Below are 18,798 nucleotides of genomic sequence, written 5' to 3'. Positions count from 1 at the left end.
AGTGAGAAGAGGCGGGACTAAGGGAACAGGACGCAAGCAGGAAAAGATCAAATAAAAAAAGTGGAGATCGGAAAAGTTTCACTGGACTGCACGCATACAGTTTAGTTTAGTGAAAACTAAACATAAGAACATAAGAAAGTTTACAAACGAGAGGAGGCCAGTGGTTAAAGAAAAGGGCTTACACCAGGAGGTTCCCAGTTCAATCCCAGCTCAGCCACTGACTTGCTGTGTGTGACCCTGAGCAAGTTACTTAACCTCCTTGTGCTCCGTCCTTTGGATGAGACGTAAAACCAAGAAGGTCCTATTGGAAGTGACTCTGCATCAGCAGTAGCAGTTGTTGATAATTCATAGTTCACCCCCTAGTCTCTGTAGGTTGCTTTGGATAAAAGCGTCTGCTAAATGACTAATTAAATGAAAAATGTTACAAGATCGATACAAACAAAACATTTATCGAACTCCTGTTAAAGCAAAGGCCCCTGCTATGACAGAATGGATCATGCTGCATGTGCTGCTGATGTAAAGCCATATGAAGTTAGAGCAAGTCGCTCACCAACCTCATGTTATGACTGGAACATGTGCTGAATCTGTCAAAAGATGAGCCACAAAGGAAACAAACTCACTTCTGTTTCAGTGTGACCTCTCCTCTTTTTTTCTCTCTCTCTCCTTCTCTCTCTCTCTCTGGTGGAGTGCTGCTCAGGAGCCCCCTTCTACACACACAGAGCTCTGGTAAAGACAGGGTATGTGGGTGGGACGGGTCTGTTTCAAGGGTCTCTTACCTTGCTCCTCTGGAGGGTATTCATGGCATTTTGCAAAGCCGGCCACGTTGTGTATGCAGACCTGTCGTCTTCCCTCTGCTCGTGCTGGTGCATCCGGAGGAGGAACCCAGAACTTAGCGAAGTCGGGGATCCTCGGCACCGCCTCCTTCTTATCAAAATCAATATGAAACGTCTCGTCATCGTCCAGCTCATAATCATTTTCCAGCTGTGTGTCGTTAGTTTGGCAGGCAAATAATTGTCTGGTCACGTGTGTCACTGTGAATAAAAACAAAAAACACATTATCTTCACTTTAATGAACTGCACAGTTGGTGCAAAGCATTTCATCATTTAATCTGCAGATCTCAGCAGCGCAATTTCAAAAATAACATACAAAAACAATCTTGCATTTGTACTTAACAGAAAATGCTGGTATTTCACTTTTTTCAATGCTAGGAACCTGAAGAGAGGAGTGAAAAAGTTCATTAGTTACATAATACTATATATAAATACTATATATTATAAACATGTACAGTAAACTAGATAGTTGTATCTGCCATTTTACAACAAGAATATCAAAGAGTAGACCATATGTACAGTGCCGTGAAAAAGTATTTGCCCCCTGTCTGATTTTCTGCATTTTTGTATATTTTTGACACTGAATGTTATCAGATCTTCAACCAAAACCTAATATTAGATAAAAGAAAATAAGAACATAAGAAAGTTTACAAACGAGAGGAGGCCATTCAGCCCATCTTGCTCGTTTGGTTGTTAGTAGCTTATTGATCCCAGAATCTCATCAAGCAGCTTCTTGAAGGATCCCAGGGTGTCAGCTTCAACAACATTACTGGGGAGTTGGTTCCAGACCCTCACAATTCTTTGTGTAAAAAAAGTGCCTCCTATTTTCTGTTCTGAATGCCCCTTTATCTAATCTCCATTTGTGACCCCTGGTCCTTGTTTCTTTTTTCAGGTCAAAAAAGTCCCCTGGGTTGACATTGTCAATACCTTTTAGGATTTTGAATGTTTGAATCAGATCACCGCGTAGTCTTCTTTGTTCAAGACTGAATAGATTCAATTCTTTTAGCCTGTCTGCATACGACATGCCTTTTAAACCCGGGATAATTCTGGTTGCTCTTCTTTGCACTCTTTCTAGAGCAGCAATATCCTTTTTGTAACAAGGTGACCAGAACTGAACACAATATTCTAGGTGAGGTCTTACTAATGCATTGTAGAGTTTTAACATTACTTCCCTTGATTTAAATTCAACACTTCTCACAATATATCCGAGCATCTTGTTGGCCTTTTTTTATAGCTTCCCCACATTGTCTAGATGAAGACATTTCTGAGTCAACATAAACTCATAGGTCTTCTTCATAGATTCCTTCTTCAATTTCAGTATCTCCCATATGATATTTATAAAGCACATTTTTATTGCCTGCATGCAGTACTTTACACTTTTCTCTATTAAATGTAATTTGCCATGTGTCTGCCCAATTCTGAATGCTGTCTAGATCATTTTGAATGACCTTTGCTGCTTCAACAGTGTTTGCCACTCCTCCTATTTTTGTGTCGTCTGCAAATTTAACGAGTTTGCTTACTATACCAGAATCTAAATCATTAATGTAGATTAGGAATAGCAGAGGACCTAATACTGATCCCTGTGGTACACTGCTGGTTACCTCACTCCATTTTGAGGTGTCTCCTCTAATCAGTACTTTCTGTTTTCTACATGTTAACCACTCCCTAATCCATGTGCATGCATTTCTTTGGATCCCTACTGCGTTCAGTTTGAGAATTAATCTTTTATGCGGGACTTTGTCAAAAGCTTTCTGGAAATCTAAATAAACCATGTCGTATGCTTTGCAATTATCTGTTGTCGATGTTGCATCCTCAAAAAAGTCAAGCAGGTTAGTGAGACACGATCTCCCTTTCCTAAAACCATGCTAACTGTCTCCCAGGATAGTGTTACCATATAGGTATTTTTCCATTTTGGATCTTGTTATAGTTTCCCTGAAAAGGGACCCTGAGTGAACAAATAGCACAAACATTTGATACATATTTAATTTATTTATTAAACAAAGTTATGCAACACCCAATGCTCCCGTGTGAAAAAGTAATCGCCCCCTTAGACTCAATAACTGGTCACGCCACCTTTAGCAGCAATAACTGCAACCAAACGCTTCCTGTAGTTATTGATTAGTCTCTCACAGCGCCGTGGAGGAATTCTGGCCCACTCCTCCATGCACAACTGCTTCAACTCAGTGATATTTGTGGGTTTTCAAGCATGAACTGCTCGTTTCAGGTCCTGCCACAACATCTCAATGGGGTTTAGGTCTGGACTTTGACTAGGCCATTCCAAATCTTTAAATTTCTTGTTCTTCAACCATTCTGATGTAGACTTGCTTGTGTGTTTCGGATCATTGTCTTGCTGCATGACCCAGCTGCGCTTCAGCTTCAGCTCACGGACGGATGGCCTGACATTCTCCTGTAGAATTCTCTGATACAGAGCAGAATTCATGGTTCCTTCAATGATGGCAAGGCGTCCAGGTCCTCATGCAGCAAAGCATCCCCAAACCATGACACTACCACCACCATGCTTGACCGTTGGTATGAGGTTCTTACTGTGAAATGCAGTGTTTGGTTTTCGCCAGACATAACAGGGCCCATGTCGGCCAAAAAGTTCCACTTTTGACTCATCTGTCCATAGAACATTGTTCCAGAACTCTTGAGGATCATCCAGGTGCTTTTTGGCAAACTTGAGACGAGCATTCATGTTCTTCTTAGTGAGCAATGGTTTCCGCCTTGCTACTCTGCCATGAATCCCATTTTTGCCCAGTGTCTTTCTGATGGTGGAGTCATGAACACTGACTTTAGCCGAGGCGAGACAGGCCTGCAGATCCCTGGATGTTGTTCTAGGGTTCTTTGTGACTTCCTGGACAATTTTATGCCTTGCTCTTGGAGAGATTTTGGCAGGACGGCCACTACTGGGAAGATTCACTACTGTCCCAAACTTTCTCCATTTGGACAATATGGCTCCATTTGGACTGATAGGCATCAACAACTTTTTTCCCTACTGTGAAGAATGGTGGTGGCAGCATCATGCTATGGGGATGCTTTTCATCGGCAGGGACTGGGAAGCTTGTCAGGGTAGAGGGCAAAATGGATGGAGCTAAATACAGGCAAATCCTTGAGGAAAACCTGCTTCAGTCTGCAAAAGACCTAAGACTGGGATGGAGATTCACCTTTCAGCAGGACAATGACCCCAAGCACCCAGCCAAAGCGACACTGGAGTGGCTTAAAAACAAGAAAGTGAATGTGCTAGAGTGGCCCAGTCAAAGCCCGGACTTGAATCCGATTGAGAATCTGTGGAGAGACTTGAAGATTGCTGTCCACCAACGATCCCCATCCAACTTGACAGAGCTTGAACAATTTTGCCAAGAAGAATGGGCGAATATTGCACGATCCAGATGTGCAAACCTGGTAGAGACTTACCCCAAAAGACTCACAGCTGTAATTGCTGCCAAAGGTGGTTCTACCAAGTATTGACTCAGAGGGGTGAATACTTATCTAACCAAGACACTTCAGGGTTTTTTTTCTATTTTTCATTAACTGTTTCACAATAAAAAATTCTCTTGCCTCTTCAAAGTGTTGGGTATGTTGTGTAAATCAAAGGAAAAAAAATCCAATTTAAATGCATCAAGATTTCAGGTTGTAACACAACAAACTGTGAAAATCTCCAAGGGGGGTGAATACTTACTATAGGCACTGTACAGCACATTATACACAGTGTTCAGTGCTAATTTAAATATACTGCACATTATACACAGTGTTCAGTGCTAATTTAAATATACAGCACATGATACACAGTGTTCAGTGCTCATTTAAATATACAGCACATTATACACAGTGTTCAGTGTTCATTTAAATATACAGCACATTATACACAGTGTTCAGTGTTCATTTAAATATACAGCACATTATACACAGTGTTCAGTGCTCATTTAAATATACAGCACATTATACCCAGTGTTCAGTGCTCATTTAAATATACAGCACATTATACCCAGTGTTCAGTGCTCATTTAAATATACAGCACATTACACACAGTGTTCGGTGCTCATTTAAATATACAGCACATTATACACAGTGTTCGGTGCTAATTTAAATATACAGCACATTACACACAGTGTTCAGTGCTCATTTAAATATACAGCACATTATACACAGTGTTCAGTGCTCATTTAAATATACAGCACATTATACACAGTGTTCGGTGCTCATTTAAATATACAGCACATTATACACAGTGTTCGGTGCTAATTTAAATATACAGCACATTATACACAGTGTTCGGTGCTCATTTAAATATACAGCACATGATACACAGTGTTCGGTGCTCATTTAAATATACAGCACATTATACACAGTGTTCGGTGCTAATTTAAATATACAGCACATTATACACAGTGTTCAGTGCTCATTTAAATATACAGCACATGATACACAGTGTTTAGCGCTCATTTAAATATACAGCACATTATACCCAGTGTTCAGTGCTCATTTAAATATACAGCACATTATACACAGTGTTCAGTGCTCATTTAAATATACAGCACATGATACACAGTGTTCAGTGCTCATTTAAATATACAGCACATGATACACAGTGTTCAGTGCTAATTTAAATATACAGCACATGATACACAGTGTTCAGTGCTCATTTAAATATACAGCACATTATACACAGTGTTCAGTGCTCATTTAAATATACAGCACATTATACACAGTGTTCAGTGCTTCATTTCATATACACAGTTTATATCTACAGTGTTCGGTTCCTTACCGGTCTCAACCTGCACAGCGGTCCACACAGTCAGCAGCAGCGCGGCCAGGAACACACAGGACTTCATGTTCACACAGTATCCGAGTCCTGACTGTATCCAGATGTGATGTTTCCAGTGCAGTGAGAGGGTCTGGTCTCTGGCTAGCTCTGTCACAGCACACTCACACACACCTGCTACTTGTGAACTTCACAAGAGAACTGAAACTGCTCTCTGCTGTCTGTGGTTTAAATCAGCACCCTTTCACATCCACCAATCACAAAATTCACAGGCTCCCTGTGCTGCTGTTACCGGGTAGAGCAGTGTTTTCCACATTGAAGAATAACACAAGGCTGTGTCTCAATGTGCTCCCTGTAATACCTACCTTACGAGAAGTGCAGTTTACTGTCTGAAAAGACTAGACCAGTGCATTCACATTAACATTAACACTATCACTATCACTAACACTAACACTAACATGAACCCAGTGCACCACCTAGCCCCCCAGATTGGAACCCAGGCCTCCATGGTTCTTTCTTTCTTTCTTTCTTTCTTTCTTTCTTTCTTTCTTTCTTTCATGAAGTCTATATTGACCACCATTTTAAATTGAAATATAAAAAAGGTTGTATTTTATATCTGTAAAAAATAAAAACCATTGTTCCAGTCATGTGACACCCTGAGGTCCTTTGCTCTGATGTGAACTACCCATCCTTACCAGATGTAAAAACATGATCACATTAACCCCAGTCTTGCCCAGCTGCACTGGCTACCTGTCAAGTTCAGGATTACTTTCAAAATACTCCTGCTTGCCTACAAGGCCCTTCATCACACAGGTCCAGAGTATCTCCTCAACCTGCTGACCCGCTATGTCCCTGCACACAAGCTGAGGTCCTCTGACTCAGGCCTGCTTGTTATACCCAAGCAAAAGTGCACCACACCTGGAGAGCGCTCTTTTAGCTTCATGGCCCCGACTCTCTGGAACTCTCTCCCAGCTGTAGTGCGTGATGCTCCCACAGTCGCTCGCTTCAAATCAACTCTCAAGACCCACTTGTTCTCTCTTGCTTTCCATGCTCTTTAAGCCTGATATCTGTTATTATCTGTTGTCTAAATTGCTATTTCAGGTTTTTCACTCCAGCTTATTTGTTTAATTCTTCTTGACACACGCATCCACAATGTTTAGAATTCACATCCTAGCCTGTATTTAATGTATTTGCATTGTTTTTTACTGTCTGTATTTAATGTACTATGCCCTGTATTTCACTGTATTTAATGTATTTGCATTGTTCCTCACTATCTTGTAAAGCGCTTTGTGATGGTGGTCCACTATGAAAGGCGCTATATAAAATAAATATTGATTGATTGATTGCCTGTAATAAGGGTCGCAGGGACATTTTCTAAAGTCTGCAATTTTATTTATCTACTTAAAAATAAATAGCAGTTGTAATGTTTTGCTACAATTTTATTTTCCAAAACACTGTCAGATAAAAGTGATTTGTAAATAGAAATATGCTTCATAGAAATGGCTTATCAATTACGTAATGCTATTATTAATACGGTCATTTGGAAATAGAGCTCTAAACAACGTTGAGAGCGAATATCTGTTAATCGCAGTACTGGAGCGGCATCTGCTGGCAGACAGCTGGTATGACACCTTATAAATATCACAAGCACTCTATATTCTGTATAGATACGACCTGCATACATCATTATAGAAATAAAACACACGTATCTCGTGACTGTGTTGTGATAGTGTTGTGGGTGAAATCATGATGTTTACATCGTTCATGCGGAGATTCTGAATAAAGTTCTGTTAGGCGGGTTTGTTTAAAAACACGTGTGTGTCACGTGATCTACGTTGTGTGTAGGGTGTCACTTGTTGTATGAGAGACATCGGGTGGGTTCTCGTATCCTGTGGCTGCTCTCCGTTTTACGTCACACGCAGCTACTAGAGAAATATGGAAGGCCATCTGGGTCAAAAACATGTGCTGTTAGTACACGTGTCTAATAAATTACTGCGTGTAGTACTGTGATACACCACGCGTTATATTTTATTAACTACACTAATAAGAGCCAAGGAATTTAAAGAAAATAATACGTGTACTAAATGATCCAATGAAAAGTCGCCTCACATTTTTCATGCTCTTCCAAAAGTGATCAGGGAATCTCAGCCTTTGAATATTTTTAAAATAACACAATATTATGTCGGACAATGAACATCGTTTTATTAAATACAGGTGGTAACTACACTTAACAGGGCAGATCTAGAATACACAGTCACGACATGGGGTTTGCACTGCCCGTTAATTAAAACAATAACTAAAATACTGTAGCGCGCCTGCTGCTGCCGTCTGCACGTCTGACAGAGAACTGTTGCAGCGGCGTCCCAGAATGCCGTGCGGTCGAGCAAACCTCACTGTCCTTGTTGTTGTTGTTTATTAATTATGTGTTTATTTGGTTGCCTTTGATGCATTTGTTGCCTGTTGTGTCCCCCCTAATGTGTGTTTCCCAATGTTGGCGTGGCCACCCCCAGCTGGCTGTCTCCCTCAGTGGTGGCCTTCCCCTCTCGTTTCTGTGTGTGTCTCTGTCACTGCCTGTATCTAGCACTTATTAGGGCTACTGTAAGCACCTGTGCAGAAGTGCTGTTTGAGCAGCTTAATGAAGAGCAACCATTGTTAAGAATCCTGTCTGTTGCCTCTGTTTGAACTACGCCGTCGAATCAGGGTCCAGTTGCTAATACTCCTGCTCTGTAACCATGAAATCAGGAACATTTATACCAGGTGCTCAGCTTCTCCACAATCAATTAATTTACACGTACTGGAGCTGCGAACAGGAGAGCATTAACACCTCGTTACAAAAAGGATATTGCTGCTGTAGAAAGAGTGCAAAGAAGAGCAACCAGAATTATCCCGGGTTTAAAAGGCATGTCGTATGCAGACAGGCTTAAAGAACTGAATCTATTTAGTATTGAACAAAGAAGACTACGCGGTGATCTGATTTCAAGATTGACAATGTCGACCCAGGGGACTTTTTCGATCTGAAAACAAAAAGAAGGACCAGGGGTCACAAATGGAGATTAGATAAAGTGGCATTCAGAACAGAAAATAGGAGGCACTTTTTTACAGAGAGAATTGTGAGGGTCTGGAACCAACTCCCCAGTAATGTTGTTGAAGCTGACACCCTGGGATCCTTCAAGAAGCTGCTTGATGAGATTCTGGGATCAATAAGCTACTAACAACCAAACGAGCAAGATGGGCTGAATGGCCTCCTCTTGTTTGTAAACTTTCTTATGTTCTTAATTAAGTCAAACGTGCTTATTTAAAGTAATGTGAGCAACCCCGCTACATTACTAATTACATTTCATACATGAATTGTCAATGTTATTAAAAATAATAGTTTTAAATTATTATTATTATTATTATTATTATTATTATTATTTATTTCTTAGCAGACGCCCTTATCCAGGGCGACTTACAATCGCAAGCAAATACAAAAATACCATGCAAGACACCGTAATGTAAACATTTTCTTTGTTTTATTAAAAAAAAAATACATAAAAATCTTAACCTGACTTGTCTGAATGAGAATTATAAATACTAACAGTTAAGATGCATATACATACACGCACACGCACATTATATATTTTCTGCTTATTAAGTCAATCTTCTTTCTCTGTGAGCAGGTCAGTGTTTTGAGCAGTTATTATGCAGCCCTATAAGGGCAGTTGGGATTGGCTGTGTATGAAATTCCACAGTGCAATGTGGGCGGGGTTACAAAGTACCACGTGATTTAAAAACGATACACTGATTGGCTATGTGAATTAATATGCGTAGTGAAACAGTCATGTGATGAGAATGCTACCCTTTCATTGGCACTTTCACACTGCGTTGCCAAAATTCCTTACACGTTGTCTCAATACGTTTATGGCCCTGATGGCTTGCCATAAACGTGTACTACACAAAACATTTTTTACCCAGATGGCCTTCCATAAGATGGCCTTTGTGGCAAAGTTGGTGAGTGGATACAGGTGAGTGCAGTGCAGGTACGAATCACACGCACAATTACAAAGTGGTGAGTGGATACAGGTGAGTGCAGTGCAGGTACGAATCACACGGACAATTACAAAGTGGTGAGTGGATACAGGTGAGTGCAGTGCAGGTACGAATCACACGGACAATTACAAAGTGGTGAGTGGATACAGGTGAGTGCAGTGCAGGTACGAATCACACGGACAATTACAAAGTGGTGAGTGGATACAGGTGAGTGCAGTGCAGGTACGAATCACACGGACAATTACAAAGTGGTGAGTGGATACAGGTGAGTGCAGTGCAGGTATGAATCACACGCACAATTACTATCAGGTGCAATGGTGTTTATTGATAAATTACAATGTCCAGAGCCATAAATGCAAATACCTGTAAATAATAATGTTGGAAGTGATTACAGCGGCGTGTATCACTTCGGTTTTTGTAAACTCCCACGGGTTTGACCCGCAACCAAAAAGTCCAGTTTTGTCACCCACACAAAACACACAGACACAGACACAGTTTCCTACGGTGTGTGATTGTGGTGAAAAGACAGTATGTTGTGAAACAGGGAAGTGCTGGTGTCCGGATTTGTTGCTGGCCTGCAGCTGCAGCTCCGGATAGTGTTAGTAGTCTTAAAACGACACAAACAGAACAATGTTACAAGACAGACTAACAAATACAACACTCACGGTTCTCACAAATTGCAGGGTTTCTTTTTGGTTCTTTCTAACCATTCACAAAGGAACAGATCACGTACGCTCCCCCCCTATTTATATCCTTGCTCATGACCCCTAAGTTAACGAGCGCATCTGCTCCTCCAATCCTCGGATGCCACGCCGTTTACCATCTGGGTAATTGAGTTTGGATACCGTAGCTCCGCCCCTTTCCTAAATGACCGACTTCCACCTACCCTATGGAATAAATTGTCGTGCCATTTAATTACGGGTACTCTGTTCCTCTTACACAGTGCCCTCACAGGTCGAGAGGGAGATCTAACACCAAGAACCATTCGATCTCTGTCACATATCCCAACTGCTCAGAGTGGAGCCGAAGGAACACTCCGCTGAATCTACCTTTCCCATTACTCCCCCCTCCCGGGAAAAATAATCCGCATTTTGGTGGTCTTTCCCCGCACGGTGTACCATGTGGTACATGAAAGGCTGCAATGCCAGATACCACCGAGTTATCCGGGCATTGCTGTCCTTCATTGTGCTTAACCACTTGAGTGGGGCGTGGTCAGTGACGAGATCAAATGAGTGCCCCAGCAGGTAGTATCTCAAAGAGTGAGTAGCCCATTTGATGGCCAAACACTCTTTTTCGACAACGGAGTAGTTGCGCTCTCTTGGTGAAGTCTGGAGTGATGAGAGCGGGGGCCTGGCAAAGTCTCTGCTTAACAATATCAAACGCCCCCTGACATTCTTCTGACCATTTAATTGAATTTGGTGCGCTCTTCCTGGTGAGGTCAACTAAGGGATTAACCACTGTGGCATACTCGGGGATAAAGCAGCGGTAATAACCGGCTAACCCCAGTAGAGACCTCACCGGAGCCTTGGTTTTGAGGATTGCTGCGTCCACCAAGGCCTGGACCTTAGTGACAATGGGTTTCACCCTGCCATTCCCCATTATAAATCCCAAATATTGTGTCGCACATTTTCGCAAGTTAGCTGTCAGCCAGGCTGCCCTTAGAGACTGAAGGACGGCTGTGATCCTAGCCAAATGCTCTCGCCAGGTGGAGCTATAAATCACCACGTCGTCAATATACGCTGCCTCATATTCACGATTTGGATGTAAAACCTGGTCCATCAGTCTCTGGAAGGCAGCAGGTTAACAGGAGTTAACGGGAGTTAGCGGGATCTGCCAATATCCCTTCGTCAGATCCAGAGTGGAAATAAACCTTGCCGTCCCCAGTCTATCTAGAAGCTCGTCAACCCGAGGCATGGGATTGGCATCAAACTTGGCAATAGCGTTTACCTTGCGGAAATCAACGCAGAAGCGGTTGGTGCCATCCTTTTTGACCACTATCACAATTGGACTGCACCACTCGCTCCTGGAAAGTTCAATCACCCCAAGCTCGAGCATGTCCCATTCCTCTTTGCGAACGCCACTTCATCGACTTTCTGGAATCCGATAAGGTCTCTCTCGCACTGTGACACCTGGGGGGGAGACAATGGCATATTCAACAAGGTTAGTTCTACCGGGCATGTCAGAGAAAACATCGTTGAATTCCTCAATTAACATATGCAGCTCCTGTTGCTGATCAGGAAGTAACTGTTCCCCCATCGAAATGTCCTTTGTGCTAGAGGTCTCTAGCTCGAGGCCCAAATCATCCTCTACATTGCCTGGGGCTATAAATAAGGCCTCCCTTGCCTGCCAGGGCTTTAATAAATTTATATGATAAATTTATTTTTCATTATGGCGATCGGGCTGTCTGATTTCATAATTCACCTTTCCTATAGCCCGAATCACTTCATACGGCCCCTGCCATTTAGCACATAGTTTTGATTCTGAGGAGGGAAGCAGCAGCATTACCTTGTCTCCAGATCGAAAGGTTCGAATTGATGCATTTTGATTGTAATGCTGCTGTTGTCGGTGCTGAGCAGATTTGAGATTGTTCTGGGCCAAATGACCGACCAAATCTAGGAGATCTCTTACTAGGAGCACATGCTGCACTACATTTTTGGACAAGCCTTTGTGCTCCTCCCACCCCTCTCTCAACAGATGGAGAATGCCGTGAGGCTGTCGGCCGTACAAGAGCTCGAAGGGGGAGAACGCTGTCGAACTCTGCGGCACCTCTCTCACTGCAAAAAGGAGGTAGGGGAGAAGTGATGCCCAATGTTTCTGCTCCTGATTCACAAATCTTCTCAGCATCACCTTCAGGGTCTGATTAAAATGTTCCACCAAACCGTCCGTCTGTGGATGATAAACAGACATCCTGATGGGACGTATTTTTTATATTTTGTATACTTGCTGTAACGTATGTAGCAACGTGGGGTGTTATTTACCACAGTACTCAGCAGGTCTTTCACAGCGGTCCTCTAGTGTGGTGTTGCAATTACACTCAGACAACAGAAATAAGGTCTAAACAGGGCAGGACCTGTGTGTTTATTAGTTTTACTGTGTCCTGTCAAAGGGACACAGAGTCACCAATTTTTTAAACCAAAAATTACAAAACAAAATAAAGCTCTATCTCCTTTTTTTGGAGAACTTACTAATACAACAGCCATTTACCCTAACTGTCACCCAGGCAGCTAAGCAAACAAACTCAAACCAATACACACAACCTACAATAGTTCTTGTTATTACCTTTATTTAATTTTCCTTCACTCCAGTCTCCTCTGTTGTTCACAGACGTTAGCCCCACATTCCCAGAGAACCCCTCAGTTAGGGCATTTAAATACTCATCATTAATTATGCACAGATGCAGCCCATTCTCCTGTAATCTAGCCACTCCAAGCCCCTTGGGAAATGTAGTCTTTTAGCCCGCCGCCATTATCTCCCTGAACTACATTTCTTATCTCAGTGGTCAGAAAGGGTATATGCTTCTTTCTAGGCGTGGCCCTATGTACCTGCCCTCCATCACTTTACCCCACACTTTATCACACATATTAGACAAGAAGTTGGTTCCATGATCAGTCAAGATCTCCTTGGGGATCCCTACTCTAGCCATAATCTGTACTAACTCGGTAGCTATTGCAGCAGCACTTGTGGACCTCAATGGAACTGCCTCCGGGTATCGCGTTGCATAATCTACCACCACTAATATATGCGTATACCCAGAGTCAGAAGGTAGCAAAGGGCCCACTATGTCCATTGCAATGCGTTCAAAAGGAGTGGAAATAATCAGCAGTGGGACCAAAGGGGCGGGGCGCACTCGACCCGGCGCTACTCGCTGGCAGTCTGGGCATGTGGCTACATATTTCGACACATCAGTATGAAGACCTACCCAACAGAATCAAGCCAATATCCACTCCCTTGTCTTGTCAGCTCCGAGGTGCCCCGCAAAAGGGATATCATGCGCCAGCCTCATGACCTCCAGTCGACAAGACGGGGAAACCAATAATTGTGTTACAGGCTGTCCTGTGTCCGTGGCAAGGTTTACCCTATACAGTAATTGCCCCTTGATAATGAAATGTGGAAATACTAGCGCCCCAGCGCCTTCAACATCCTTACCTTCAATAGACCGGACCTGTCCTCAAGTGTGCACCAGTGTGGGGTCGTTATTTTGGCCCCACACTATGTCCGCGCTTGAGTGCCACATGTCCGGTATATTGAGAGGGGCGGGAGTAACCTCTGCCCTTGATGGCCCAGTAACCTCACCCTCTCGGTCACACCGTGTTCCGACCCCCCCATTGACTGGATTTTGTTACCATTGTAGCAGGCTCCCATCAGCCCCCAGCCTTGTCTCATTAATGCTCCCTCCCATTTTCGCATCCTTCTCTCTTTATTTGTTTTTCTCGGGCAGAACAGAGGAGAAAACATTTCAGTTTGAAAGAGAAACACATTACCAATCATTTCCCTTTCGTTTTTCTCTGTCACGTTTACGTGTGCGGTCGGGACTGCCATTAATTTCACCAATTCTCTATAGTTTGGCCAGTCTCGACCCAGAATAGTTGGGTGTGTTAACCTTTCCGCCACGTTTTATCGGACCGATCGATAAATATACACTGACTGTGGGGTACGTTGCCGTGTCTCCATGGATACAGGAGATAGCCACCTGACCTTGTGGCTGCCACAACACACCGCCCAAGAGAGATGCTCTAATTAAAGTCTGACCACACCCTGTGTCCACTAATGCATGGTGTGTGGCAGTGTGACCCCGCCTTGTGCGTATTGTTTGTTTATATGTTGCATGTAGTGTGTTAAATGTTGGTGTATAGTCATTGGTACACGGGATATAAATGGGTCTGTGTAACACGAGTGATTTCAAATGTAGATTTGTATTTAGGCACGAGGATTGCACATCACTTCACGTGCAGATAAAATGTGTATACTGTGTGTCACGGGATTGCACTTAATTAATTCATGTGCAGTTGTACCAAGATTCCAATTGAATGATTGATTAGCAATCGAGTCTCGGTACAACTGCATAAAAGCAGCATGTTTTCATCCACTCGGGGTTGGGTGTGTTCGAGAGTGGAGAACGGGTGAGAAAGAAAGGAGCGTGTACTGTAAATAACAATTGCTACTACGTGCTGGAGAACCAGCACGGTACTTGTTCGTCCCGTTTGTGTTTGTTTACTGTTTTGTTTGGCCCTTGTGCCCGTTTGTTTTGTGTGTGTTTTGTTCTACTCTTTTATTTGAATTATTATTTAATAAAGACACCGAGCACGTTCGCGTCTCGGTTTTTCCCCCAGCTGCTGTTTGTTTGTGTCTTCTTCCGGGTCTGACGTCACCACTGCAGCCATCCTGCCACAGTTGGTGTCCAGAAGTGGGATTACAGCGCCTCCAGGAGTCAGACCGGAGAGTTGTTTTTGTGAAGAAAAAGGGAAGGAAGGAAAAAAAGGAAAGAAAAGAAAATAATTTGTTTTTTTTGGGAAAAAAATAAAATAAATAAAATAAGGAAGAAGATGGGAAGAAGCGGGTGGAAGAAGCAGCAGCAACAGCAACAGCAGCAGAGGTCCCACTGCATCTCGACCACGCTGGACGTCTGCCTCACCTGCTTGAAGGGTGAGGAGTGGTGCTTCGCTATTGGCGAGTTTGGGCACATAGCACCCGACCAACCCCCTCCATGGCAGGAGAAGGAGGAGCCAGAGCATCCAGCAAGGGTGAGGGAGGACCTGCATCCTCCAAAGAGGAAGAGTGCACTCTCCTCTGAGGGAGTCTGGGACTGGCTTGTGGAGCCGGGGAGGGATTATGAGGAAGCCCTCCCTGCAGTGATCAACCTCCTGTGGGCCCGAGATGGGGAGCGCTGGGAGACCTGGGAACAGCAACACCACCCAGCGTCCCTCCCAGACATCGCGGCCATGGTGCTCAATTACCTGGCTGCTGACATGGGAGGGGTCCAGCCATCTCCAAGGAAAAAGGGAGAAGCCCCGCTGCCGTCTCCAGTGCCCAAAGGGGAGGAGCCATCACTGCCGTCTCCCGAGGAAGAAGCCCCGCTGAGGTATCCAGATCCAGCGGGAGAGGGGAAAGGGAAGGTCTGGGACGATGGCTGGGAGGCAGTTGCAAGGCGCCTTGCGGCGGAATTGTGCCCCGGCTGTGGAGAGTATGGCCACACCGTGGCTATCTGCCCCTCCCAGTACCAGGAGGAACCCGAACATCCTACGCCTGAGTGGGAGGCGCCTGAACGTCCACAGCTCAGAAAGGGGGAGTCCGTGCATCCAGTGCCCAGAAGGGGGGAGCCCGTGCATCCAGCGCCCAGAAGGGGGGAACCTGTGCATCCAGCGCCCAGAAGGGGGGAGCCCATAGGTCCAGAACCTAGGCCTCCAGGAGCAGAGCAGCGGGAGCTGCCTCTGTCTCCGCCACCTCCATCACTTCCACCGCCAGGAGCAGAGCAGCTGGAGCTGCCTCTGTCTCCACCACCGCTAGGAGCAGAGCAGCAGGAGCTGCCTCTGTCTCCACCACCGCTAGGAGCAGAACAGCAGGAGCTGCCTCTGTCTCCACCACCGCTAGGAGCAGAGAAGGAGGAGCTGCCTCTGTCTCCACCACCGTTAGAAGCAGAGCAGCAGGAGCTTCCTCTGTCTCCGCCACCTCCATCACTTCCACCGCCAGGAGCAGAGCAGCTGGAGCTGCCTCTGTCTCCACCACCGCTAGGAGCAGAGCAGCAGGAGCTGCCTCTGTCTCCACCACCGCTAGGAGCAGAGCAGCAGGAGCTGCCTCTGTCTCCACCACCGCTAGGAGCAGAACAGCAGGAGCTGCCTCTGTCTCCACCACCACCAGGAGCAGAGCAGCAGGAGCTGCCTCTGTCTCCACAGCCAGGAGCAGAGCAGCAGGAGCTGCCTCTGTCTCCACCACCGCTAGGAGCAGAACAGCAGGAGCTGCCTCTGTCTCCACCACCGCTAGGAGCAGAGAAGGAGGAGCTGCCTCTGTCTCCACCACCGTTAGAAGCAGAGCAGCAGGAGCTGCCTCTGTCTCCACAGCCAGGAGCAGAGCAGCAGGAGCTGCCTCTGTCTCCACCACCGCTAGGAGCAGAGCAGCAGGAGCTGCCTCTGTCTCCACCACTGCCAGGAGCAGAACAGCAGGAGCTGCCTCTGTCTCCACCACCGTTAGAAGCAGAGCAGCAGGAGCTGCCTCTGTCTCCACAGCCAGGAGCAGAGCAGCAGGAGCTGCCTCTGTCTCCACCACTGCTAGGAGCAGAGCAGCAGGAGCTGCCTCTGTCTCCACCACCGCTAGGAGCAGAGCAGCAGGAGCTGCCTCTGTCTCCACCACTGCCAGGAGCAGAGCAGCTGGAGCTGCCTCTGCCTCCGCCACCTCCACCACCAGGAGCAGAGCAGCAGGAGCTGCCTCTGTCTCCAACAACTCCACCGCTAGGAGCAGAGCAGCAGGAGCTGCCTCTGTCTCCACCACCGTTAGAAGCAGAGCAGCAGGAGCTGCCTCTGTCTCCACAGCCAGGAGCAGAGCAGCAGGAGCTGCCTCTGTCTCCACCACCGCTAGGAGCAGAGCAGCAGCAGCTGCCTCTGTCTCCACCACCGCTAGGAGCAGAACAGCAGGAGCTGCCTCTGTCTCCACCACCGCTAGGAGCAGAGCAGCAGGAGCTGCCTCTGTCTCCACCACTGCCAGGAGCAGAGCAGCTGGAGCTGCCTCTGCCTCCGCCACCTCCACCACCAGGAGCAGAGCAGCAGGAGCTGCCTCTGTCTCCAACATCTCCACCGCTAGGAGCAGAGCAGCAGGAGCTGCCTCTGTCTCCACCACCGTTAGAAGCAGAGCAGCAGGAGCTGCCTCTGTCTCCACAGCCAGGAGCAGAGCAGCAGGAGCTGCCTCTGTCTCCACCACCGCTAGGAGCAGAGCAGCAGGAGCTGCCTCTGTCTCCACCACCGCTAGGAGCAGAACAGCAGGAGCTGCCTCTGTCTCCACCACCGCTAGGAGCAGAACAGCAGGAGCTGCCTCTGTCTCCACCACCGTGGGAGAACAGCTTGCCGCTCCAAGCTCCACCAGCAGAGGGTGAATGCCTGCTGGTTCCGCCTCAGCCGCCGTGGGAGGACTGTTTGCCCCTCCCATCTCCACCAGCAGAGGGTGAATGCCTGCTGGTTCTGTCTCAAGTGCCGTGGGAGGACAGCTTACCACTCCCACCTCCACCAGCAGAGGGTGCCATCGCCTCCCGAGGGTCCGCTGCCGCTGCCGTTGCCTCCCAAGGGTCCGCTGCTGCTGCTGCCGTCGTCTCCCGAGGGTCCGCTGCCGTCGCCTCCCGAGGGTCCGCAGCTGCTGTCGTCGCCTCCCGAGGGTCCTGCTTTGCCTGGGGTCGCTACCAGTCCTGCCATGTGGCAGGAAATACTGTGGCTGTAGTCCCCTGAAGGGGAGCTGCCGGCCACGAAGAAAGGGGGGGAGGTCAGGAGACCAGCTCCCCCCGCAGCAATTTCGCTGCAGGAGAACGGGTGGCCGGGGCCCAACGGATGGGAGCTGCCGGCCATGGAGAGGGGGAGAGAAGTCAGGAGACCACCTCCCCCCGCAGCAATTTCGCTGCTGGAGTTTGGGTGGCCAGAGCCCCACCAAGGGGAGCTGCCGGCTACGAAGAAGGGGGAGAGGTCCAGAGACCATCTTCCCCCGCCGCACTTTCGCTGCCGGAACATCTGTGGCCGGAGCCCCAGAAGAGGGAGCTGCTGGCTGCAAAACAGGGTTGGGAGGAGGGCCTCCCACCATGGCTGCCCCCTGGACATATTGGTGCCCCTGTTCCTGGGCCGGAACAATGACCGGGACTTTGGGACTAAGGGGGGAGGTGGCCTTTTAAGGCCATGTGTGCTGCGCACAAGGGGAGATATGTGGCAGTGTGACCCCGCCTTGTGCGTATTGTTTGTCTATATGTTGCATGTAGTGTGTCAAATGTTGGTGTATAGTCATTGGTACATGGGATAACGGGTGAGAGAGAAAGGAGCGTGTACTGTAAATAACAATTGCTACTACGTGCTGGAGAACCAGCACTGTACTTGTTTGTCCGGTTCGTCCCGTTTGTGTTTGTTTACTATTTTGTTTGGCCCTTGTGCCCATTTGTTTTGTGTGTGTTTTGTTCAAACTCTTTTATTTGAATTATTATTTAATAAAGAAAC

General features: G+C 46.4%; 2 protein-coding genes across 2 annotated transcripts in view; both read right to left on the bottom strand.

Moving 5' to 3' along the window:
* Positions 1–5,812, bottom strand: part of LOC117968747 (H-2 class II histocompatibility antigen, A-Q alpha chain-like) — a 45,626-nt gene extending 39,814 nt beyond the window's left edge. The window contains exons 1-2 of the mRNA XM_059009109.1: positions 5,597–5,812; positions 777–1,031 (exon numbers count right to left, since the gene is read on the bottom strand). Coding sequence (XP_058865092.1) covers positions 777–1,031; positions 5,597–5,663 — 322 coding nt within the window. The 5' untranslated portion in view covers positions 5,664–5,812. The remainder of the gene's footprint in view (positions 1–776; positions 1,032–5,596) is intronic.
* The window catches only part of LOC117968203 (SLA class II histocompatibility antigen, DQ haplotype C beta chain-like), a 401,218-nt gene that overhangs the window by 75,128 nt on the left and 307,292 nt on the right, over positions 1–18,798 (bottom strand). The gene's annotated exons all lie outside the window — the stretch shown is intronic.

This window comes from Acipenser ruthenus, chromosome 38 (genome assembly GCF_902713425.1).
Source record: "Acipenser ruthenus chromosome 38, fAciRut3.2 maternal haplotype, whole genome shotgun sequence".
Lineage (NCBI taxonomy): Eukaryota > Metazoa > Chordata > Actinopteri > Acipenseriformes > Acipenseridae > Acipenser > Acipenser ruthenus.
The sequence above is the reverse complement of the archived record's forward strand: the minus strand, read 5'-3'. Positions and strand labels throughout refer to the sequence as shown.